Source organism: Anopheles arabiensis, chromosome 2, assembly GCF_016920715.1.
Source record: "Anopheles arabiensis isolate DONGOLA chromosome 2, AaraD3, whole genome shotgun sequence".
NCBI classification, from domain to species: domain Eukaryota; kingdom Metazoa; phylum Arthropoda; class Insecta; order Diptera; family Culicidae; genus Anopheles; species Anopheles arabiensis.
In genome coordinates this window covers 56,469,580-56,493,600 of record NC_053517.1, presented here as the reverse complement: position 1 = coordinate 56,493,600, position 24,021 = coordinate 56,469,580, and the positions used below count along the sequence as shown (strand labels likewise).

General features: G+C 40.2%; 6 protein-coding genes and 1 pseudogene across 9 annotated transcripts; 2 read left to right on the top strand and 5 right to left on the bottom strand.

Moving 5' to 3' along the window:
* The first annotated feature begins 3,203 nt into the window (after positions 1-3,203).
* Positions 3,204-6,689, top strand: LOC120905450 (zinc finger protein 2-like). Its single transcript, XM_040316229.1, has 2 exons — positions 3,204-3,537; positions 3,597-6,689. Exons 1-2 carry the CDS (start codon positions 3,494-3,496, stop codon positions 5,743-5,745), a joined length of 2,193 nt encoding a protein of 730 aa, XP_040172163.1. The 5' UTR covers positions 3,204-3,493; the 3' UTR covers positions 5,746-6,689.
* Positions 6,690-6,785: 96 nt separating this feature from the next.
* LOC120905473 (electron transfer flavoprotein subunit beta) lies at positions 6,786-8,071 on the bottom strand. Its single transcript, XM_040316267.1, is given in 4 exon segments — positions 6,786-7,222; positions 7,225-7,527; positions 7,530-7,638; positions 7,883-8,071. Coding segments are annotated over 4 exon segments (759 nt in total). The 5' UTR covers positions 7,934-8,071; the 3' UTR covers positions 6,786-6,926.
* A 495-nt stretch (positions 8,072-8,566) lies between these two features.
* LOC120905464 (3'(2'),5'-bisphosphate nucleotidase 1) lies at positions 8,567-9,807 on the top strand. The gene is made up of 2 exons (XM_040316255.1): positions 8,567-8,979; positions 9,052-9,807. The coding sequence occupies exons 1-2, from the start codon at positions 8,740-8,742 to the stop codon at positions 9,736-9,738; spliced, it is 927 nt and encodes a 308-aa protein (XP_040172189.1). The 5' UTR covers positions 8,567-8,739; the 3' UTR covers positions 9,739-9,807.
* On the bottom strand, positions 9,723-12,044 carry LOC120905454 (annotated as a pseudogene).
* Positions 12,045-14,008: 1,964 nt separating this feature from the next.
* On the bottom strand, positions 14,009-14,770 carry LOC120895307 (histone-lysine N-methyltransferase NSD2). Its single transcript, XM_040298533.1, has 2 exons — positions 14,550-14,770; positions 14,009-14,476 (listed from the first exon to the last, which is right to left on the bottom strand). The coding sequence occupies exons 1-2, from the start codon at positions 14,742-14,744 to the stop codon at positions 14,246-14,248; spliced, it is 426 nt and encodes a 141-aa protein (XP_040154467.1). The 5' UTR covers positions 14,745-14,770; the 3' UTR covers positions 14,009-14,245.
* Positions 14,771-14,818: 48 nt separating this feature from the next.
* On the bottom strand, positions 14,819-16,321 carry LOC120895305 (probable histone-lysine N-methyltransferase Mes-4). Its single transcript, XM_040298527.1, has one exon. The coding sequence runs from the start codon at positions 16,298-16,300 to the stop codon at positions 14,846-14,848; it is 1,455 nt and encodes a 484-aa protein (XP_040154461.1). The 5' UTR covers positions 16,301-16,321; the 3' UTR covers positions 14,819-14,845.
* Positions 16,322-16,607: 286 nt separating this feature from the next.
* Positions 16,608-18,856, bottom strand: LOC120895306 (histone-lysine N-methyltransferase NSD2-like). Of its 4 annotated transcripts, XM_040298532.1 has the most exons (5): positions 18,771-18,856; positions 18,495-18,667; positions 18,270-18,418; positions 18,010-18,190; positions 16,608-17,924 (listed from the first exon to the last, which is right to left on the bottom strand). In XM_040298532.1, exon 5 carries the CDS (start codon positions 17,812-17,814, stop codon positions 16,636-16,638), a length of 1,179 nt encoding a protein of 392 aa, XP_040154466.1. In that variant the 5' UTR covers positions 17,815-17,924; positions 18,010-18,190; positions 18,270-18,418; positions 18,495-18,667; positions 18,771-18,856; the 3' UTR covers positions 16,608-16,635. The 4 variants fall into 4 exon arrangements, with proteins under 4 accessions (XP_040154466.1, XP_040154462.1, XP_040154463.1 ...); XM_040298528.1 differs by lacking the exon at positions 18,270-18,418; XM_040298529.1 differs by lacking the exon at positions 18,270-18,418 and having other exon boundaries at positions 18,736-18,815.
* Positions 18,857-24,021: the final 5,165 nt, after the last annotated feature.

The following is a 24,021-nucleotide window of genomic DNA, read 5'->3' as shown; positions in this document are numbered from 1 at the left end:
TTTAGTTAGAAATCAAAAAGCAGATAAGACAGACTCATCGTACAAAAAAGAATTACATGAGGTAGTTAAAATTTGTGGTGCTGGCAGGGTAACGGTGAAGGAAATGAAATCAGGAAAAATTTACGATCGTAATGTAAAGCACATAAAAAAAATCTCATGCGAAAAGTGGAAGAAGGGTTGACAAGTGGTAGTAGTAGTTCGGAGGAAGTAGCAGGGCTAGTGAAAGAACGACAGGCTAGGCTGATTAAAAAACCAAAACGATTAATCGAATATTAAAGAATTTGTAACCTTATTCCTCAAGGGAAGGATGTGGTATGTGAGAGTATCAGTGTTGGTGTGCGGGCAGTATGAGGTTGGACGGAATAAAGAGCAGACGTGTGTTACTGTAGCTCCGGTGTTTTCTATGGAATATCACACTGGTAACGTGCTGATATTTTGGGTTAAGAAGCTGTTATTTCCTTCCTCTGTTGTTCTTCGATGGTAGTCGAAAGATGAAGGGCTCACGCACCCGGTTTGCGTTCAAAAGCATTAGATTCCAGCAACTTCTTCAGTGAGTGACTGCTTCAACAACCAACAGCATAGGCACATGTAATTATCAAATAATACTGCATACACTTTTAGGAATAACAAAGACTCGGAGGGCTCGATCTCCGCCAGAATTTCAAGGAAAATTTTCTTCGACACACGATTTTTTTTCTTAGATCTTAAATTAACAACCACGAAATGAAACATGTATAACACGGTTTGCACAAATGATCCGCATGCTTAACTCACGCTTGGTTAGAAAGCTGTAACAGGTCGAAAACACTTCGCCGTTGTTTCTTCTTCACTGCTGCTATCATCACTTACGAAGTGGGAGAAAATCATTTCGATGTTTTAAACATGCTTTTGTTAGCTTGATAAACGATCGTGTCTTAAATTAACTTGTTTGTTTACGTTGTTTTATTTTGATTTTGAACATTTTGACACATCGACAAAGGCTTTGACACAACTTTAACGAAAGAAAAAATTTAACGAAACTTGTCTGTCACAAGAACGGTTTCAAAATGCATAACTATTTTCCGTTTGTCTTGACGCAATTGTCTTGTGTCATTTCCGTTTGTGTTTAATAATCGGGCCTAGAATCAACTGACATGTTCGACTCGAGGTTTGACTTGTTTGTTTGTTTATGTCTGACAGTGCACCTCCATATGATAACAGTGGAGCGCCGTTTATCCGGGCTTCTCGGCACTTGACTTCGCCCGGATAAGCGAATAACACGGATAATGAGTCAAATGATATATTTTATCACCAATTCATGGTGATTTTTTGGAAATTTTTCTTATTTTTAATAAAAATAACCCAGTTTTTATTAACTTCATGTTTTTTGAAAGAGAATTTTTAAAATTTGCCATGAATTACAGTGTTTTTTGTTATGACAATGTGCTCTTATAACCGCTTTTTCAAATATCCTCCTCATAACCCAATGTCACTTTTGTATTGAACTGTCATTTCTCAACAGCACGGATAAACGGAAAGCCGGATAAAAGGTACCCGGATAAACGGCGCTCCACTGTATATGGGTTTGTTCGTGTCAGATGTTCGTGTTCGATTGCTGCTAGAGCGCCGCCTCAGCCCTCTACGTTACGCTAGCATTACGCGTAACGCCTGTTTATCGCAAACCCAAGCAGTATTTTTAACGCCTAATTATCGCAAACCCAATCAGAATTTTTGCCGCATGTTTTAACCGCCGTGGATGAGCAAATTAATAAAAAATCATGCCTTAATTTTGATTATTTTTATATGATATTTAGAAAAAGAAATTTTTTTTAACAAAATTAAAAAAGTACAGCAATAGCTATTAAAGATAAAACGTATTGATAATTCATAAAAATAAATAAATTATAATATTATTATTACCCAAGTGCCACAAATCCACTAAACGACCACTAAACGGCTTCTAAACGACCCAAGTTCTCTACCTAAACGGAATATAGAAAGACTTCGTTTAGCAGACGGCAAACGACTCATGCATTCTAAAAATAGCGAAAAAGCTGGTGGCGCCATCTGTTTGTGGGATACCCAACCAGTTGAGCTTCCTCGCTTGGAGGAGAGCTTTCTAATTTCCTCTGTACTGTTGTATGGTTTCGCATTGAAGTTATGCATCGCTAGAACTAGAACGGCGATACGATTGTTTAAATACTAAACTCCAACGGAAACCACCAGCATTGAAGCAAGTGAGATTTGAGTTATGGTCGTTGGTGTTGATACCCACGTATCTGACCACACGACCATTCATTTAGATTTTTGCTCAGAAAGTTAGAAGGCTATATAGGGCATAATAAGATGAAAGTTGTCGAAACACATTGCAAGAAAAAGGAAAGCAATATAATGATGAGTTGTAATACGCCATCTATTGAGCAAACCAATGAAGCTGTGTAGCTTTCATTTTTTTCTATGGATATTCAATTTTCCAGTCGTTTAAGCTTAATCTGTGGCGCTTGGGTAATGTTCCTTAACATATCGTAGTAAAATTAGAATTTTAAAAATCCTATCAATATTTGTTTTACTCAGGCAGCAGTCAGAACCTCGCCGCATGCGATTTTGTTGCAAGCTTTTGTATGGCGTTAATGACAGCCCTTGCGAATTTGCCGCATCGCCGCATGCGATTTTATTTCGGATGTCACGGCCAAGCTACACGTACCGGACGACATCGGTCGTCCGGTACGTGTAGCTTGGTCGTCCGGTACGTGTAGCTTGGCCGTCAAATGTCTAAAATCATATAAAATAATGATTATTTTTATAAAGAAACAACAAAATATCATTATAGTACCTTGAAAAGCTAGAAAATTGAGAAAACTCTTTTCTTGCCACATGCGGCAACATCGCATGCGGCGAGGTTCTGCCCATTACCTCAAAATAGTGCTGTAACTCCAACACCCCAACCGGCCAGGCCGAAAGTATTGCGTAGATGCTTATGTCTTTTTCTTTTCTTTCAATCGTTGTATCGTTGTAATCGTTGCGACGTAGTCGCTCTATGTCTATTTGAACGGTTACTTTTACCCGTGATCGTAGAACAACGTGTATTGTTTTGGTCATAGACACTACGGTTAAACGCATCTTGCATTCCACCACCTTACCTCCATAATCTACCTTGATTTCCACCTTGGACATTTTTCACCTTGGTAAAATTGACAACCGTAATAAACAAAAAAAAACAAAATGATAAAATAGAAAAAAAAACTGTGCGTGTATTTTTCTGCTGCCTGTGAATTCTTCCCTATTTATTCACCCATCGACGGTCAAAATACAGTAATCGATCAAATGTTTTGGTGAAAAAAAATAATATTTTCAAATTCTATGTCGTGCAATTTTATCGATTTTCTATCAGGCGATTTAGTATCCTAAATTCATTTCCATTTTTCGCAAAGCTAGGCGTATCACTGCATAAAAATGGTGCATTTCTGCAAATTGTGCCAGCTGCTGCATAAAAACATGGACTTTATCCAGTGCGATGATTCTAACGTTTGGTTGCTTGAAACGGTATTTTCGGTTAAGGTACGCGAACACTTAGAAGGCTATGCGTGGAGTTTCATCCGTGTTATTGTGCATTATAGATTACTCCCCCTGGATGGACGTGTTGAGCCTATCTGCCGGAAGTGCATACGCAAATACAACAAGGTGATGAAGGATCTTAAAAAGTCCAACGGTGGTTTCCCTGTTTCCCGTCAAACTTTCATCGAACACAACAAAATTCACAACGGAGATGCGGAGTCGCTCTTTCAGTTCCCGAGTGCAGAACAACCGGCGTCGCTCAACGCGTCAAACAGAACTTTGGATCAGCCGTACCTGTTGGATGATGAAAGTAAAGAGCTGATGTTTACAGGACCGGTATCGGAGAAGGCAAATGGCAGTAAGAATGGCATGACTCTGAACATCAGTGGCGAGGCCGCAACAGTGTATCGTATAACAATGGGCGATACACAGGAATCGTCAGAAGATGACAGTTCGGATGGGAAGAGCAGTATAGCCGACGAGGACGAAAGTACTGACGACTCTACCGAAGACGATGAAGAGGACGATTGTTGTAGTGACGATACGGATGACTCGAGCACTAGCTGTAGCAGTACTAGCAGTACCGGTGCTAGCTCATCCGAAACTGTGGCTAGCTTGCGGCTAGAAGAGCATATAAAGCGAGGAGCGGAGGACTCCTCTGTGGATTTATATAGCACATATATGGACGGTCCTTTGATGCAAAATCTTCCCGAAGGAAGCCTCCTGCAAGGAGTTGGAGACGATTATGTTGTTCCCGAAGGGGATCGCATTTTCCCAGAAAAGGAGCTTATGAATGATGTCTTGGAACCACTTCAGATGGACGAGCCGACATCTAAAATTGAAGACAAAGTTGAATTGGCAAAGCCATTACAATGTGAAGAACAGCAAAGGTCACAGCAGCAAGAGCAGAGCCAGCAAGAATCATGTCAACAGGAAAGCGAAGAACAAGAAAAACCCACGCCACGAAACGATGATGACCAACAAGGGCATGAAGAAGATGAAAAAAATGATGGAGTCCCTAAAAAGTCTCGCAAGCGTAAGAAACGGAGCACTGGATCTGCTGCACAAGCAAAAAATTACGTTTGTCTCGTATGCCAAAAGAGATTTTCAAAAGCGATATATTTAAAAGTACATACTCGAACCCATACGGGAGAAAAACCGTACGCGTGTGATATTTGCTTCAAGAGCTTCACGCAGGCGTCTAGTTTAAACACGCATAAGCGACTTCACTTCAACGTAAAGCCGTTTGTGTGCGAAATTTGTAACCAGCAATATACAAGTGCCGGAAACTATAAAGTACATCTTCGTACGCACACCCAGGAAAAACCATACGCTTGTAGCTATTGCGATAAACGATTTAGCCAGCACTCTAGCAAAAAAATGCACGAACGTGTGCATAGCCAGGAAAAGCCGTACCCTTGCCAGGTATGCCTGAAGGCGTTCAGCAATGTTAGCAATCTCACTGTTCATATGCGGATCCACCAGGGTTTGAAGCCGTACAAGTGTGATAAATGCGACAAAAGCTTCGCTCAGTCTCAAACACTCAAAACGCATTACATATCTGCGCATACCGACGTACGACCTTTCCAATGTGATCGATGCCCTAAATCGTATGCAACATTGTCGAATTTAAACAACCACAAACATACACACCTTGAAGAAAAACCGTTCGCCTGCGAAGAATGTGGGAAGCGATTTACTCAAAAATCTTCACTTAAAACCCATGCACTTTCGCACAACACCGAACGTCCCTACCCTTGTGAAGAATGTACCAAATCATTCAACACGCAGGCCATGTTGAATACACACCGTCGAAATATGCACAGTACAGAAAGACCGTTTGCTTGTACAAAGTGCAATAAATCATACGCACAGGAAACGAGACTTCGGCAACACATGTTGAGTCATGCAGAGGTTAAACCTTATCCGTGTGTAGAATGTGGAAAGACGTTTACGACTGCTACCAACCTACGTATACATCAGCGAGTCCATTCTGGCGAAAAACCATACCCGTGCCCAACTTGCGGTAAATGCTTTTCGCAAAGATCCTCTCTTCGAACGCATGAAATTCTTCATTTGCCACCGGAATTACGACCAGAACCGTCGGTTCAATCCGATATACCGCGGGGAAGAAGAAAACAAAAATTAAAATCGAATGTGGCGAATGTGGAAAAGTATTTACACTACGAGGACGCTACCGCAATCACATGAAGCAGGTACACCAAAGAGATGTGCAAGACGTGGATGACGAAAAGTGCATGAGCCTGGAAGCTTCCGAAGAGAGTGACAACGACGCACCCATCGATACGGAAGTAGGTACGAAAGTAGTACAAGAGAAGCAAAACCAGTTAAGATCAGCTTCTGGGAATAATCGATCTGGTAAAGATCTTAGCCAACATCTGTCAGCTGCAGAAGAGGACGAGGACGATGAAACACATGAAGAAGATGATGAAGATTATGAAGACGAATACGAGGATGACGGTAACGACGACGACGAAGAAGATCGTGAACATGAGACAGGAGCAACGCATTTAAACAATTCCGCAGTTCCTTTGCTGGAACAGTACCATTATGGACAAATAATTTCCGAGCAAAACTAATCTGGTCTCTCATTGTATATTCATTTGTTTTGCATTATGAGCTAAGTGATCAAATTGGCCTAAAGTAATGCTTACCTAACAGGATAGTCAGTTTTGGCGGGTCGGAAAGGACACAATTCAGTTCACACGAAACAGTACGTCTATCATTAAATCACTTTGCCATGCCTGTCTAACGATCATAAGTATTAATTTATCTAGGCAAGAACTTAATCGCTTTATCACTTATCTCTAGCTGGTGTTATATGTTGGTCGAACTCGAATTCTGATCTCTTTAGTATTCAAAAGTCGCTTGTATCACTATTGTAGTCACAAGATCAAATACTCCTAAAGTATATCCTTAGCTTAACTTGCTACGCCCGCTTGGTGGCCTTCGGCTAGTGTAATAATAAGGTCTACCGTATTAGGTATACATGTGCAATTTCAATTTTATAACTTACCAATATCGAAAAGAACCGGATCGTTACTTTCGAAGCCGCACAACCCGGGATCCCGTTTGCGTTCGTATTTATTATAAATAATTTTATTTTGTATCAGATGGTATATACCAAAACGAAACTTTTTCTTAGTTTGGATGTATTCACTAACGAAAGAAATTTTCCTTGAAATAAGTCGTGTCCATTTTCGTGAAGAAAATGAGCTAGAAGAAAACTGTTTTTGTGCGAAACGGATAAACTATAGCAGTTTAATTTTTATTCACAATTTGATTGACAAGCTAATAACCCCCAAAACCTTGAAACATTACTACCTCGGCAACATTCACTGTGAAGTTTACCTAACTCCACTCAGAGACTCCTACTTGATATGACCGCCGTCACGCAGTTTGGTCAACAAAGTGTCCACGTCCGGCAGTATGGATCCAGCTTGTCTGACAGGAGGATCTTCGATGGAGACAATTTCGATACGGGGCGTTGTGTCAACTCCCAAATCTTTCGGTGCAAGTTTCTTTATCGGTTTCTTCTTTGCCTTCATGATGTTGGGAAGGGTAGCATAGCGTGGGGTATTTAGACGCAAGTCAGCACTAACTACTGCCGGCATCTTAGTCTTAATGGTTTCCAGTCCACCGTCCACCTCGCGCACGACCTTTAATGTATCTCCTTCTTTTCGACCTTAGAGGCGAAAGTAGCCTGTGGCCAATCTAACACAGCGGCAGTCATCTGCGCCGTCTGATTGCAATCATCATCGATGGCTTGCTTACCGAGAATCACTAGATCCGCTTTCTCATCTTGTGCGAGTTTGGCCAGTATTTTCGAAACATGTATAGGCTGAAGAAGATCAAACTCCTTGCCTGCTACCTCTACATGTATTCCACGATCTGCCCCCATGGCAAGGGCCGTACGGAGTACTTCCTGGGATTGAGAAGGACCAACCGAAACAACCACCACCTCAGTGGCGATTTTTTCTCTTTCAATTTGACTGCTTCTTCTACAGCAATTTCATCAAAAGGGTTCATGGAGTGCTTGACCCCTTCAGTGACGACACCGGATTTGTCCGGCTTAACGCGAATCTGTGAAGAAAAAAAAGAAACCAATTCTACCTTAGACTTCAGCTCATGAATGCAGATAATCCGTACCAGAACGAAAACATGTTGTGTAACGGACGGTATAAAATATTTTCCTTTGAGACTACACAATCGGTCTTATCAGTGACCATCTTCCTGGTGCCGCTGTTTCCATCCTGGCGTATTGTTGTTATCTCTTCCCGACCACAATGCCAGTTCCAGGGTCGAACCACATAATTTATCAACTTACCTTCACGGCATAGTCAATAACACGCTTTACTCCAACTAATACTCGGGACATGGTGAAATTTCTTTCTGCTCACTGGAAACTTCAGCACAAATAAATTGGCGTCAATTAAGCACCCCAGAGCTACCGCAAGTTGGATGTTGGCAAATTGTATGTCCAAAGTCTATTCGCGCAAGATTATCATAGAATGTCGGTGCCCAAAGCTATGATTCGACGCAGAGTGACCAGAATACCGATTTATCTGTACAGGCGGTCCCCGAGATACAGGTAGTTTCCGAGATACACGGTACGTCTTATATGCGAATTCGAAGATACGCGTTTTTCTAAATTTGACAGTTAATTGAGCAAATTATACTGATTTGACACTTAAAATGTCAAATGCAAAATAAATTCCTATTTTATTAAACTTTAAAAACCATTTTAAAGGTACAAAATTGTAATATTCAGTTGAAATCAGATCGAATAACTAATTTAGTGGCAAAACACTTACGATATCAAGCAAACTTATACATAAATTAGTGATGATTCGACTGAAAGGCTCGACATTCGACTTACGGTAATGTGGGAGATACGTTATTGCTTCCGGCTCGCATTAATAGCGTATATCGGGGAATAACTGTATAGTAAACGTGTAAACAGTGATGCATCTAGATCAGTCCACCTGACAGCTGTCATAGCTAACTCATATATATCTTGGTAATGAAAACAACAATATCCCAAACCGATTACTTCGAAGTAGGAAGATTTCCGCAGTGAGCAAATTTGGTGCAATATATTATGTGAAACATTTACAGCGATTGACGCCGTTAAAATACTTAATTCTGCGAAATATTGATAAGCGAAACAGGGATAATATTGCAATGGCGAGTTCTGCCCCGTTGGTAATGCGCTTGGTCGGAAGTTCGATCAAGATTGCACATCGAGCTGGTAATATTATTCGTGATGTGATGCGTCGCGGTGATTTGGGAATCGTCGAAAAAGGAAAAGATGATCTTCAAACCGAAGCGGACCGTTCAGCGCAACGCTGTATCGTAGCATCGCTGTCCAAGCTCTTCCCTAATGCTACCATTATTGGCGAAGAAGGCCCAAGTGATCTGAATGTAATTCGGATAGTATGATTTAGGTCAGCGAACACCCAAATTTCATGCTTACGTATTATTCGAATGTTTTAGGTACCGGAAGATTGGCTGATAACAGAAAGCAATATCGATTTTTTGGAAAAGCATAAATGTCCTGATGCGTTCGTCAACTTAAAGGAGTCGGATGTGGTGATTTGGGTGGATCCACTGGACGGAACAAGCGAATATACGCAAGGATTTCTTGAACGCGTTACTGTGCTGATCGGTATCGCAGTCAACGAACGAGCTGTTGGCGGCATCATACATCAACCTTACTATGAACACGATACTGGAGATATCGGACGTACTATCTGGGGGTTGCATGGATGCGGTACGGGTGGGATTCTGCCCGTGGAACCTCCTTCGGATCGATTTTTAGTCACCACTACGCGTTCCCATTCCAACAGCATTGTGCAGTCCGCTTTGGATGCCATAGCACCAGATGAAGTATTACGCGTGGGTGGTGCAGGTTATAAGGTGCTACAGCTGCTTGAAGGTAAAGCACATGCATACGTTTTTGCGAGTGCAGGGTGTAAAAAGTGGGACACCTGCGCCCCGGAAGCCGTTCTAGAGGCCAACGGTGGGACACTTACAGATATGCTGGGACGTCACTACCAATATGGAAAGGATGTAAGCTTCCCAAACAGCAGTGGAGTTTTGGGTACCGTTGCTGGTGTATCACATGATGATATTCTCGCCAAAATACCCGATAACGTAAAACAGGCTATGAGTATGTACTAGAATATGCGTACATGATAAGTTTTATTCGTTAGTGACATTCCATGTAATAAAAGAATAAAACTAAATCTAGTCATATTATATGTCCATTACCATAAATCACACGTACACAATAAAAAACAGCTGGTCTTAGGATCGAACCTCAGAATACGCAGACATCTATCGTACGGTAAATTAAAGACTCAATGGAACATTTTAAAGCTTAGAAAGCTGTCGGTTTAACATGGCCCGGAGTTCACGTCGCAAAATTTTTCCACTGACGTTCTTTGGTATCTCTGATACGAAACGTACTCCACCATGCAAGCGTTTAGCTGGTGATGTGCGAGCGGCAACGTATTGTTTTACTTCCTCCTCTGTCAGGGTTACTCCTGGTTGTTTCACTACAAAAGCCAAAGGCAACTCCCCGGCTGCTTCATCAGGAAATCCCACAACGCCAGCGTCTTTTATTTTTGAGTTCGTTAGCAAAACAGCTTCGATTTCGGCTGGTGGAACCTGATAGCCTTTGTATTTGATAAGCTCCTTCAATCTATCAATAATAAAAAATTCTTCGTCATTGTCATAGTAGCCAATATCACCGGTTCGAAGCCAGCCGTCCTTATCGATTGTTTGAATGGTTTCCTGCTCATTTCCTATGTATCCTTTCATAATCTGAGTGCCTTTAAAGTATAATTCACCTGCTTCATTCGGACCTAATAGCCTTCCAGTTTCTACATCAACTACCTTTGCCATTGTGCCGGCTTGTAATTTTCCTACGCTGCCCGATTTGTTCGAATCGTTGGACTGTATTAACATTGCAAGAGTTGTTTCACTCATACCGTAGCCTTGCAGAACATGCTTTACCCCAATGCGCTTCTTGACTAACATTTCTGTTTCTTTGCTTAGTGGTGCGGCCCCGCAGAGCAGCGTATTAATGCAACTTAAATCGTAGTTATCCACCAGAGGATGCTTGGCTAAAAACACCATCAAGGGAGGTACCACGAACACAAAGGAACAACGATAGTTTTCAATGCAACTTAAGAACAGGCCTTCCTCAAACTTGGGCAAGGAAACTAGCTTCAGCTTATTACAAATGACATTGATCAACGTGAGGCATCCGAAAGCATGAAACCACGGTATAACACCTAACACAACAACGGGCACTTCAAATGATGCCTCGAGAACAGATAACAACGATACGCTTGCAATTACATTTCGCTGTGTTAACTGCACCCCTTTAGGCAAACCAGTCGTCCCAGAGGAGCACATGATCAGTGCAACATGTTCTTCTACGTTTGTGGGAGCTACCTGGAAGCTATACGGATTGATGGCACTTGTTTGTAAAAGAAAATCATTAAAAGGACCACATCCGCTCCAAAGGAGTTTTCATTGCCAAAGAGAAAAATATGTTTGATGAAATGGCGGTTTTTACGAGCAACTGCAATAACCCGCTCCGCAGAATATGGTGAAACGAAGAGTATGCTTGGTTTGGATAAATTTAGCGCATGGTCGAATTCCCCTGAAACGACATAAGCATAAGCAATCCATTAATGAATGCACAACAGAAAGTAGAATAATATCAGATATAAAACGAGCTAGTATTGTTAATGACTCAATTCAATTGCTTATACAGGGTTATCGTTATCTTTTTATATGTACTATCAGCCTTATCTACACATCCCTTTAATCCACTTACGTGCGGTGTACGTCAAATTAATTGGAGCAACAGCAGCATTTACAAAAAACGATGCATATAAGACAACAGGAAATTCCAATCGATTTTCACTTATAATTCCAACTACGCCATTCGGGGTCACATCGGTTAGACTCCGTAGGCCTTCCGCAAGACGCACAGCGTTTTCTAACAACTCCAGGTACCGCAGCTCGTTGGAGTACACACCGTCGATCTGAAAAGGTCAGCAGCGAGTCAAATATGCAAAATTGTATATTTCTATATTAAATGTCAATAACTTACCACTGCTACACCATCACCGTGGCGCAGTAAACGTTTCATCAAGTACATTCCCAATGAACCACATCCTTCTGTAATGTTTGCCGGTTCAGGCTCTCCAAAAAGAATTAATTTACTGTCATTAGTGCGGCGATTCATTTCCAGTTGCCGAAATATGATGTAAAAAAATGGTCACTATTGGGCTAAAAATATAGGTTTGATTTTTTATTCGCAGCACACAACACGAGTCGCAAGGTAACCAGTTTTTTCCAAAAGCACACACTGCACGCCAATATGTATCATGGAATCCCGTTCCCCGAAGAGTCTTTTATATGCTCTTAAACATACTTCTTCCTCTTCTTCTATTACCGTGCATACATACATACCGAAAAAAGCAACGCGCCGTAATACGGACGTCACACGAGGCGTAAACTCAAAAAGTTTATACGGACGACACACGAGGCGTAAACTCAAAAAGTTTACGCTTGAATTGTATGGTAGAGCGTAAACTTCCTGTCAACAGATTACAGGCGGTCCCCGAGATACACGGTTAATGGGGACCGAAAACGGCAGCAAAATATCGCGTATCTCGAATTTCCGCGTAAGTCGAATCTCGTGATTTCCAGCAAAAATATCACTAATTTCGTGCAATTTTGCAAGTAGGGTATGATTTTAACCACCAAAATAATTATTTGATATGTTTCTACTGAATTGAACAGTTTAAAACCTTTTGAAATGGTATTTCACATTCGATCAATACGGAAATTATTTGGTACAGGCGTCCCCCGAGTTACGACCCCCTCGAGTTACGACGATTCGCAGATACGACGATTTTGATTTTGACAGTGAAAAGTTGTCAGTGAGAAGAAATTGATGTATTTTTTTGGATTTCTGTGCTGAAAATCGTTACAAACACATTTCCAAAGATTCTACAACTAGCCGATCTTTGATATTTATATCGCGTAAACGACTTTCGGTGTAAAATTAATACATTATCAAACATTATTTCAAATAAAAATCACGATATCATAGATTTCGCCTCTTCAACTTCGGTTTTAAACTTAACATTGACAGATATTCGACATACGACTATTTCGACTTACGCCTTGCTTTGGGCCATTTTTTCGGTCCCAAATACAGTCGTATCTCGGGGACACCTGTATTTCACAATTGATGTGTCAAATCAGTGCAGTTAGCTCAAAGAACTGTCAAATTTGGAAAACCGCGTATCTCCGAATCCGCGTATAAGAGGTACCGTATATCTCGGGGACCGCCTGTATAGGGTTGTAGGCTGAAATCCAATTTACGCCAAAGTTTGCGCTTCGTGTGACGTCCGTAATACAACCATAAAATCTTTTGACAGGAAGTTTACGCATGGTGTGACGTCCGTATAAAGCTAGAAGCCAGAATCGATGACAATCGAAGATATTCAATGAGAAGTTCGTACAGTCTTTCCCCGAGTTACGCGAATAATGCGTTGCGGAGACATTCGCGAAACTCTGATTTTTGTGTAATTTGAATATCACGCCAAAATATTGTTGTTAAATGGTTATTAATCTGGCAATTCCATTCAACACGGTAGTACGTGGAGAAAAACCTAACTTGTTAGGGTAACTGTACCAGTTTTCGGCAGGCTAGTGCAGCAAATTGAACTGATAGTAACTCCAGTTAGCGAACCTCCAGTTAAAAAGCACTCCAGTTAAAACACATCCAGTTAGCGGTCACCTACTGTATTCGGTTCGGCTCGGCTAGGTAAACTTCGCGTGGACGCCGGAACAAAAGGGCGCAGACTTTTTCATGATTTTGTATGACTTCGGCTGTTTTGGACCACGCGTTTAGGCGCTAGCAGTCAGTCCGCTTTGAACAGTTCGTTCCACTTCGGCTCATGTCAGTAAAACTGACTTCCTGCAAAACAGTGCTCAACGGCCCCGGGTACGTTCGATCACATTAGGTCAAAAATACACGGACCGGAGTTTCGCGGACACTTTGTATATGTCCGTGTATTTTCGGTGTACTCATATATGGTGTGATCTCCCAAAGGCTTTCCAACACCTGATCACTTTAATTAATAGAGGTTAACAGAGTTGTTGTGATATTTTCAACCCACTTCATAGTAAATTCCGTGATGTGCGGGGCATATCTATATTATGGAACACATTTGGTCAGATTCTTTAACTACATTTCTATTTAAAAAAAATAATTACATTCTTTGTACACGCATATAATAAGCACAATGAATTCGAAAAATACAAAAAACGACCTAATTTATACAAACAGAACTTACTTAACTAACTAAGATAACTTAATTTCTCCATATTATGAAGTTCAATTGAAAAAGCATGTATGTAAACGTGGTCTTAACACATGTGTATATTATGGATTAACAAACAAAAACAAACCAAATAAAAATACATACGAAGGTTAATCAAATATTGTAATCATTCTTTTCCTGCTTGATATGGACTGATGCGAGTGGATATGCTGATGCATTTTCGTCAACTAAATCTACTATTACGGCTTCTTGTGCAGATATCATTACCACGTCGTTATCGTTCAATTGGTTGTTGGTGTCCTTAGTTTCACTTAAATTTGTTGTTGTTTTTGGGTCAAAGTTGTTTTTGTTCTACGAATTTTAACCTTTTTCTTACCGTTTTTTAGGGATCGTTCAGATTTCATGCTGATTACAATATCTTTTTTATTTGGCGGGCGATATTTTTCACCGATAAAACCAGAACATTTACCGGCACCGCATAGACATACCCGTTTGTTATTACCCAAGCTTTCCAAATTGTAGTTAAATGTCAATTCTTCGCCCTGAAACAAAAAAAAAAACACAAAAAATCCGTAGTTATTCGTTGTATGTTTAAAATGTACGTTATACACTTACTGCATTAATGTCCTTAATGGCAAATAGTCCAATTACACGAGTTTCTCCAATTGTCCATTTTTGGGTTTCACAATTCGGTTCGCATGAATGATTGATGAATCTCGAAACGTTTCCTTTCGGTCCCGCATCAATAGTTAAGTCGGGTTCAACCGTAAGGAAATAGTAATTTGTTTCTTTTGCGGCCTGCATCATCATTACTCTTCGATCGAACTCCTCACTATTAATCACTTCGCCAACATATTCGATCACAAATTGACCACTTTTTTAAATCTTCGAGAGCGACCAAACCGAAGCCTTTATCCGAAAAAAAAGCGAACCTCCAGTGCGGGATATATGCGCTTGGTAAACCGTTGATTTGAACAGCTTTCTTTTGCAGGACAAGTCTTAGAGCTACACTCCATCATGATTGCACGATTTAAGCATGCAGAAGTGGGACCACAAGGATCATCATCACTCGGCTGACAACGACACACAGAGTCTTCCACGCCATCCAACTGTCGATTAACCGATGGTGGTTTTAAAGGTGGTATGTACCTGTTGGTTTTAATTTTTTTATATACTGGGACAGCTTTCGAATAACTTAAACTTGCGGATGGTCCTAACATTTTTCTGGTCTGCAGTATCTTGAAGATTTTACTTGCTTCTGTCATCGCAGAGCGATACCGTTTATCCATAGATGATCCGCTTTGTGATCCGTCAAGGCTTTCGGAGTCCTCGCGTTGATACAGATACATTCGTTTACGGTTTAGCCAAGACATATCGTGTGTGTTGAAAAATTTTACACATATATCTGAAGGTTTATGTCGTAGTTGCAACATATTTTGCGGTATTTCGGATGGCGGCAACGTTAAGGCTGGCCACCAACGGAAGGATCCCATCTTAGCGATAACGATCTCGTTGTAAAGTGGTAGTCTACCAGATTCGCACCCTTCACAGAAATATTTTTCGTCTGGCGGCGTGAACTGTAGACAGACCGGATGGCAGGCTAATGGACACGTTTCGCAGCAAATTAAATTGCCTCCTTTGCCACATATAAAACACCAATTCACATTAAGAGGGATTTGCTCAAGAGTGTGCTTAGGACAGATCAGTTGCGTTGTTGTTAGTAGAACCGATCCGGCTGGAATGCAATTACCGGACGGATGATATGATGTCGGACACTTAAGGCAGTGTGCTAGTGTTGTTTTTACCATAGAAGCTGTGCTCCGCGGTTCACTTGCTACACATGTATGGCATGTATGGTATGGACAAATGATAGTACTTGCACTAACTTGACGAACTTGAGGAAACAGTTGCAAGCAAGATATGTGATACGCCTGTGTGCATTTACCAACCACGCAACGGTATATTTGTTCGTTACTCTTTTCAGGGATTTCATCGTTGCAAATGAAACAAGTTTTCTCGACAATAGATGTCGTAGAACATTTTTCACAACAGAGTTTTTTTTGATCAACTAGCTCCTGCATTTTTACTACTTCTTCAGGATCATTGGCCAAACATACAAGATGCAAATGTAGGGTGCATTTACTACACTTTGTAACATTATTAGGACGATTGCAAATGTAACACACAAAGCCTTTAGGAACACCTTTCATAAGATAATTTTTATCCAGTTCAAATATGAACTTCTCTTCCAATGTTTTGGGTTCTTTTTTAATGACAGGATGGGCATTCCTTGTCTTTAGGCTAGTGCTGACTTCTGCCGAAGGTTCAATGCCCAGTATTTCATAAGATTTACGTAGTGCATGCATACGCTGTCGCCCGACAGTACGCTCTGTACCACGGTTGGAGCGTTTTTTTTAGGTTACATATACCTCGCACATACAATTGAAGACCCTTTTCTACTTCATAAGATGTGTGCCCATCAAACATATAATAACGAATGAATGTCAGAATATCATCATATTCGGTGCTATTCAAGTTTTCTACATCGCTCACACCAAGGGTTGTTGCTTTTGGCCCATTTGCTTTGGTTGCACTTCCAGGAGGATTGTCCTCACTATCCATCGAATGCAGCGGGCGATCTAAAGGGCTTCTATTGTCATTCAAGATGCAATTTTGCATGCTGGGAGAAAATTTAATTTTTTTAATGGGATTGTTTTTTTGTTGGAAACACGCCTGGTAGCAATTCGTATTCAGGACTTTCCGGAGATGAAGAACGATCCCTTTTGTTCCAATGTTCTAATACCTCTGAATTGTCGGACGGTAGCAATGCTGGCATTTTCTGCGATGCTCCATTTTTGATTCTACCTTCAATCGCCATACGATGTCGCATTACTTTGTGTCGTGCTAATTCTAGTTTTACTTCATGATCAAAACTTGCGATACGTTCACTCAATGCTAGTGTCATATATCTTTCTGCTATACTGCAAGCGTTTTTCCATCTTTCCGACTTTAAAGCTGATTTTAGGAGCTTGCCATACTCCATATTCTTAGCATTGGTACAATATTCGTCTACGCCTTCAAATGGTAAAATGCTATGTTCCTTAATCCAGGCACGACGTCCTCTATCCCCAAAGTAACTCACATGAACTTCCAAAAATTTATCGCCATACAATCGTGTAATTTGATCGGTTTCCGGATCGACATGGACAATGCATGGCCAATGGATCGACTTTCTTGTCTGTGCTGCCCAATATAAATTGCCTGCCCTGTATATGATAGCAAGATCGACTGAAGACCCTTTTCCGCTGTCCGCATCTGATGATGTCTTGCGTTCAAGCAAATTATTCATAAAGCAATTATTATCGCTGCCTTTATCCGTATAGTAGGGCTCCTCCATGCCAACAATTTTAATTTCCTCCATACTGAGCAATTGTTTCTCCTCAGGTCGTTTCATAATCGAACCATCGATCAGTGGTAATGGGACTACTGTTAATGATAGTGAAATATCATTGGATCCTGTTCGCAATTCATCACTCGAATGAGGTTTAGTCTCCAATGTTTTATTGACTGAGTTAGGGTCATCAGTTTCTGACTTCGTTTTGAATTTGGATGGTGTACTGCCGACATATTTCATTAAATCAACAGGTACATAATCTGAATTGTCTTTTTGTTTTTGATGTCTTCCATACCGACTCACGCGACGGTCCGTATCGATATTAATTTCAGTCATTTTAGGACTCAAAGAACTCGACAATTGTTTTAACAGATATCGGCCTGGGACTCTTACGACAGTATTGCTATTTTCATCAGTAGGATGATTTCGAATTTGATCGGAAAATGCATTCTCCTTTCCAGATTCATTCATTTCGCCACCGCTCATTGGTTCTTGTTTGGCGATTTTTTGGCTTTGTGGCGTACTTTCCTGAGATTTGACTCGTTTTTGTGTGGTGGTAGGTGAAAGCAAATCTGTTTCGAAGTTTGTTGCAGCAGCTGTGGCAGCAAAAAAACATGTTATTGAAGTATTGGAAAGGTTACAATCTTCTATACAGATAGTAATACGATTAACAAAACTAACCTGTTTCTAGTAAATTCTCTTGAGCTTTGGTCTCTTAGAGTTATTTCCGGAGCTTGTTAACACCAATCGTGTGAAGTTTCTATCCGACGCAGTGTCTTTGGTGTTCTTTTTCATTGACTTGTGTCTTTGAATAACTGCTTTTCTTGTAGCATCACCCTGAAGTTTCATCTCAGGCGTCACTCTGAAAATTGTTACACAAATATTTTATTTTATAAAGATGAATCAATCAATTTTTTAATACAGCAAAAGTTTTAGCCTACATTTTTTATGAAACTAAAGATTCAAGCAATATTACAGGAAATTTTCGGAATTCAAGATATTTCGAGTTTAAAAAAAGACCCGCCAAACGCAACGCCACGCATACGCTTGTCAAATTTGCAACCAAACAAGCACATATGATTTACAATACCTGTTGCATGGAGTAATAAAAAATGGAACATTTCTATGTCTTGTAGGCACGATAGCATCGAATTACAAATACTTACACTTCGCGTGATCGAGTATTTCGTGGCATCTTGCGCGGATTGTTTTTGGCGACAACGAGCGCTATTTAACAAAGCCAAGAGAAAAAATCCCACCAAAAGCTTGGAGCTATATTGTACACGTTTGGCTAAACACAGCTCTACAAACATGTATATAAAATGACACACAATCCGCACTATGGAATACACAATAAAGTAAGATATTAGTTAAGTTATCCAACGTCACAAAAATACAATACTTTACAACAATTCACACCAATAATATCACAGTAAACCTACGCAAACTTTTGTGGCGCGAGTTACGCTCGGTGTTTTCCTAAGCGTTTGGACGCTTTATGACAGCGTTTTGCGTGAAAGCAGCTCACTTTGGATTTGGTGTTTTGGCATATGTCAATTTTAGTCCATCTATTCAATGTGGATTAACCCTAGTGTCCATAAGCGCCTAATTGGGTAAGTTTTATCTCTTACCGTATTAAACTTCGTTTCTATAACCACCTACCCGGGTTTGTTTTGCTTATTCTTTTTATGATAACTTTTTATTGGATTATCGAATCGATCAAAAAAAAAATAGCATGCGTAGAGAAACATGTTTTACAAAAGAGGTAAAAAATTCAGAATTTTTCAATGTTTTAAAAAATAAAATCAACTTTTACCTCTTACTTCTATAACCACCTACCCGACCTACCAGCAAATTTCCGTTAAATGCCTTCTAATCGCCTTGTAATCGCCGGCGAATTGAAAGCGATCATCAGTGCATTTAGCAGTAAATAAATGCCTTTGAAATATGTCAATGAAAAATTTCGCTTTTAATTTGAAATTTTAAATTGCAACTGTCAAAAGAAAACCTTACAAGCGTCTTCAGCACTGCACTGTTGTAGTGTTCCCAGATATGAGCGTGAGATTCGATAGCACGATTTACGTGTTATGTTCTCTTGTGTTAAGCTCTTAGCTATTTCACTTTATTAAAGATGGTCTGCATTATTCCATTGTTAAAGACTAACCCGTAGAAAGGTGTTATTATATCAAACTCATTTCGTTAACTCTAATAAAAGGAGAAATGAGATACATATTTCTTCGATCCTGATAATGAAGGGTGAACATAGTGTAATTGTTATGTTTTTAGTGCTTTATTGTACATGTTACAAATTGCGCACTATAAAGCGCGGTGATTCTTCGGACTCGACGTACGTCCATCGCGTTGGAAGTGCGGAAGCAGAAAAAGGATGAAGAACTCAGCTTGACGTCTGACATCGAGTGGGCCAGTGCTGCCAGAAATGGCGCATTTTCTTCTGTTGTTGCCAATCATACACGTCCTCCAGTTATAGGTTGGATGACAAAATCGTGATGCATACGGTGACCTTAGATGACGCTTGGATGACAACTGTAGTGCGTGGATGAGGTACGCTACATGTTTTTAAAAAAGGTATTACAGTGGAGCGCCGTTTATCCGGGTACCTTTTATCCGGCTAACCGTTTATCCGTGCTGTTGAGAAATGACAGTTCCATACAAAGGTGACATTGCGTTATGAGGGGGATATTTGAAAATGCGGTTAAAAGAGCACATTGTCATAACAAAAGAGACGACAATTCAAGGCAAATTTCAAATATTCTTATGGGAAAAACATCAAGTTAATACAAACTGGGTTCCTTTTATCAAAAAATAAGATAATTTTCCAAAAATTAATCAGGAATAGGTGATAAAATATATCATTTGACTCATTATCCGTGTTATTCGCATATCCGGGCGAGGTCAAGTCCCGAGAAGCCCGGATAAACGGCGCTCCACTGTATTTTAATTTCGCTTCACATAAATTTTGTTTGTATTAATTATAGTAAGAAAATATTAATTTAAAAAGAAATAAACGCAGAAAAAACGATCATAAAAAATAGGATTGGAACCAAGGATAAAGTATTTAGAAGGTTGATTTTTATCGCTTTTGCAGGGCGACCAAGGATAATGTATTTAGAAGGTTGATTTTTATAGCTTTAGCTGGGCGACATTGTGGGGGACATCTGTCACTCTCTGCATACAAATTTCATTTCCCCGCACCAGCCCTCCCCGATTTTTATACCGGAGCCCCCGGAAGAGATATGTCAAGTCGAGAAATGTCATTTTGCTCTGAACAACTTCACCTTGTCATTTATAACGCCAGGACTCCACAGAGCATAAGAGCGTTTCTACATACACCGGGACTGCACCTGGGAGATGGCTGTGAGAGAATTGACAACCGGTTTCTCACGCTGATGTCTGTAGAAGCTCCGGAAAGCGCCGAGATGAGACTTTTAAAATTATGTTGTAAAAATCCATTTGAATCGCTAAAATGAAGTAAAAAAAATTCTTTTACTTTTTAGTAATATTTCTACGATTATTAGACTGCAAAAATGCAAACTATAATTGATCGATCGCTATAAACTGCCAATTAAATTTTTTCTCAGCTCCATCGTTCTTTGCATGCCGAGGAGAATTCTCTCACTGAAAATGCTGTCAGTCGCTGTCAAAGCATGCTGTCAGTTATTTTCTCAGCTGCATTCTCGGCGTATGTAGAAACGCTCTAAGGCTGGAAATAGACGAACCGAGATCGTCGCGGTTCCGCGAAATTCGCGCCTTGTTTATAAGGCTGGAAATAGACGAACCGAGATCGTTGCGGTACCGCGAAATTCGCGCATTGTTTATAACAGTTGTATAACAGTAGAGCTGTCAAATCTTCCGCGCCTCCAATCGCGCCTGCTGTTTTGCAGAGATACCCAACTGCGGTATTGCTGAGATTTTCGCGGTAGCGCGAACCGATTATTTTTACTTTTTCTGGCGGATTTGTGTGAAAACTCGTGTCGAGAAATGAGATTTGTATTTTATTTTGCACAAACTATGTGAAATAAATAATTTGATTCGCAAATTGATAGAAAAATATTTCTTCTAGGCACATTCAATCGTCACCAGACCTCGGATGGTTCCATACACGAACCGCGATTATCTCGCATATCTGTCAGATTTTATAACTTAATTGGCAGCTCAAGTCATACGCGAATTTCCCCGTACCGCGACGATCTCGATTCGTCTATTTCCAGCCTAAGATTGTTTGTGTATTCGGCAAGTCGCCAGAAAGCTTGTTTGGGGAAAAATTTTCACCCATGCTGTCAAAAAGTGACGTTCAAATTTGGTCATAAAAAACAGTCTTTGAGGTGTAATGATTAGAATTAATTTGAATTAATTCAATCAACCGATGAACTCAAACTGAGCACAATCCGAAGGCAGAAGAATAAAGGCAGAAGAAATAAACCGACACAGAAAAAGACTGAAGATGTTGCCGGTACGACGATCCGTAAACGAATGACGTTTATTGTTCATTGCCGCGCGCACGATGATCATGACAGCGGTCATGATCAAGTTTGACACACGAAGCACAGTGGCCGCATCGTGGTCATATGTCTAAGATATTAGGCCGAAAATACACGGACCGGAATTTCGCGGCCGCGGAATTCCACCTGCTGTCAAACCCATGTACAAAGTGTCAACAGCAACTTTCCCGAACTGTCATATCCATACATTTTTCAGCAAGCGGAATTCCGCGGCCGCGAAATTCCGGTCCGTGTATTTTCGGCCTTACAGAGACTACCTAGTCCAAGGTGGAATGTATAATGAGGTGTAGTTAGGCCCGTGTCTGTGCTCCATCGCATGCGATTTTATCGCACGTGCTGTCAAACGCTTTTTCGTATAATATTGCGATTAATTGGATGATTTGAATAATATAACGATCATGAAAAATTAAGTTGAGATTGTTCCTACAAAACACCACACATTTAGTTTGACAGATAAAATCGGATGCGGCGTCCGACGAAATCAAAATTTTTTGATTCCGTCGTACGACGAAATCGCACGTCCGACGTTATCTGTCAAATCCCATATAAAATTTTGACAGGCCTTCCGATAAAATCGCATCCGATGGAGCACAGCCACGGGCCTTATAGCGGTTTTGGCGATCCCCCCCCTGGGCACCGATTTTGACAAATGGTTTTCCGCTTGTATATGGGGTAACTGTACCAGTTTTCGGCAGGCTAGTGCAGCAGTTTCAAAAAAATTGCTCACACATCAATATTTTTCATTATTTTTCTTGAAAGTGTTGTTATTCTGGTTGATAAACTATCATAGTATGTTACAATATTTTTTATTTGCCGGTTCAAAGCCCTTTTTCATAGATATTCGTGAAAATGCAAATATTGATTTTGCTCCTATTTTCGGCAGTTTGTTCCTATTTTCGGCAGGCTGTGTTCCTATTTTCGGCAGCGCGAATACGGGTTAGAAAATGTTTGTATCAATGTGAATATGTACAAAAAAGTGTTTAAAGCAATTTAACACTCTTACTTTCCTAAGATTGGTGTTAAAAAGCATTTTAATTAATAATTTTATGTTGCTTATTTTGGCCCGATTTGACAGCCATTTTGGTGCGACGTTTAAACAGAGCAGCCATTGACAGTTTGATGGTTATAGCGTAGGGTGCAAACTGGCTTACAAATATTTATTTTTCTCTTAAGTTAGTGCATTGTTTGTCGTAAAATTGGTGATATTTGGTACAAGAAAGGTCATATTATGTGTCGACATACGCATTGTAGTGTTCTGATCAATTTTAAAAGGAATATTCAGCCAAATTCAAAGTGTGTTATTGTTCCGAGTTTCGGCAGGAGCCCACAACATTGAGCTGTCAAAAATGAACATTTACTGTGTACCTATTTTCGGCAGCATTTAAAGTGAAAAATAACCTGTTTATCGTGATTTTAAAATTCCGAACAAGTTAGAATAAATTAAATAAGCATAAAATCTTTAATATACACCACTTTTTCATTGTTTTACTGTTCTGATTCTCTTAATCACAAAACCTGCCGAACGATTGGCTGACAGCAAAGCTGCCGAAAAAAAGCACAATTTATTTGATATTTTGGAAAATACGAAATGAAATGGTGTGAAACTTCGTATGTGAATATCAAATAAGTACACTTTCACTACAAAATTGTATTTTGTGAAATTTTTTACCGCATTTGTGCAGAATTTCACGTTTTTAGCTACCCTGCCGAAAATAGGTACACTGCCGAAAATTGGTACAGTTACCCTGTATTGATCACAGTCTCATTCTAACAGTGGTTGAAGGATCATCTCTTTTTCTCACAGTGAGTTTGATACGAAGTGACACAAATATACACGAACATTAAAACACTACACAAATTACACACAGTTCCAATATTTCGAAAATATTAAATATACAGAAAATAAGGTGGTAAGAAAGAACATAAGTGACGAAGATGGGGGGGGGACCCCCCCGGGGGGAGTAGGATTTTCGGATCCTACTATGGAATCCTTGGTGAGGATTCCGGTAAAACAAAAAAACGGAAAAAAATAACAGAGGTGAGCGAATTATTATAAACGATTCATATGAACCGGAAGAAATCTTCTTAATCGTGGAAAGTGTAACTGTGGTGTTTGGCAGCCCTGCACTTTAATCAGTGACGTGCAGGTTCAGACAGCTCCGACAACGTCAAT

Coding starts and splice junctions, on each gene's coding strand:
- LOC120905450 (XM_040316229.1), top strand. CDS start 3,494: ATGATTCTAACGTTTGGTTGCTTGAAACGGTATTTTCGGTTAAG. Junction 3,538..3,596: donor AAACGGTATTTTCGGTTAAG/GTACGCGAACAC, acceptor TGTGCATTATAG/ATTACTCCCCCTGGATGGAC.
- LOC120905464 (XM_040316255.1), top strand. CDS start 8,740: ATGGCGAGTTCTGCCCCGTTGGTAATGCGCTTGGTCGGAAGTTCGATC. Junction 8,980..9,051: donor AAGGCCCAAGTGATCTGAAT/GTAATTCGGATA, acceptor CGAATGTTTTAG/GTACCGGAAGATTGGCTGAT.
- LOC120895307 (XM_040298533.1), bottom strand. CDS start 14,744: ATGATGATGCAGGCCGCAAAAGAAACAAATTACTATTTCCTTACGGTT. Junction 14,477..14,549: donor CCATTAAGGACATTAATGCA/GTAAGTGTATAA, acceptor TTTTTGTTTCAG/GGCGAAGAATTGACATTTAA.
- LOC120895305 (XM_040298527.1), bottom strand. CDS start 16,300: ATGCATGCACTACGTAAATCTTATGAAATACTGGGCATTGAACCTTCG.
- LOC120895306 (XM_040298532.1), bottom strand. CDS start 17,814: ATGAGCGGTGGCGAAATGAATGAATCTGGAAAGGAGAATGCATTTTCC.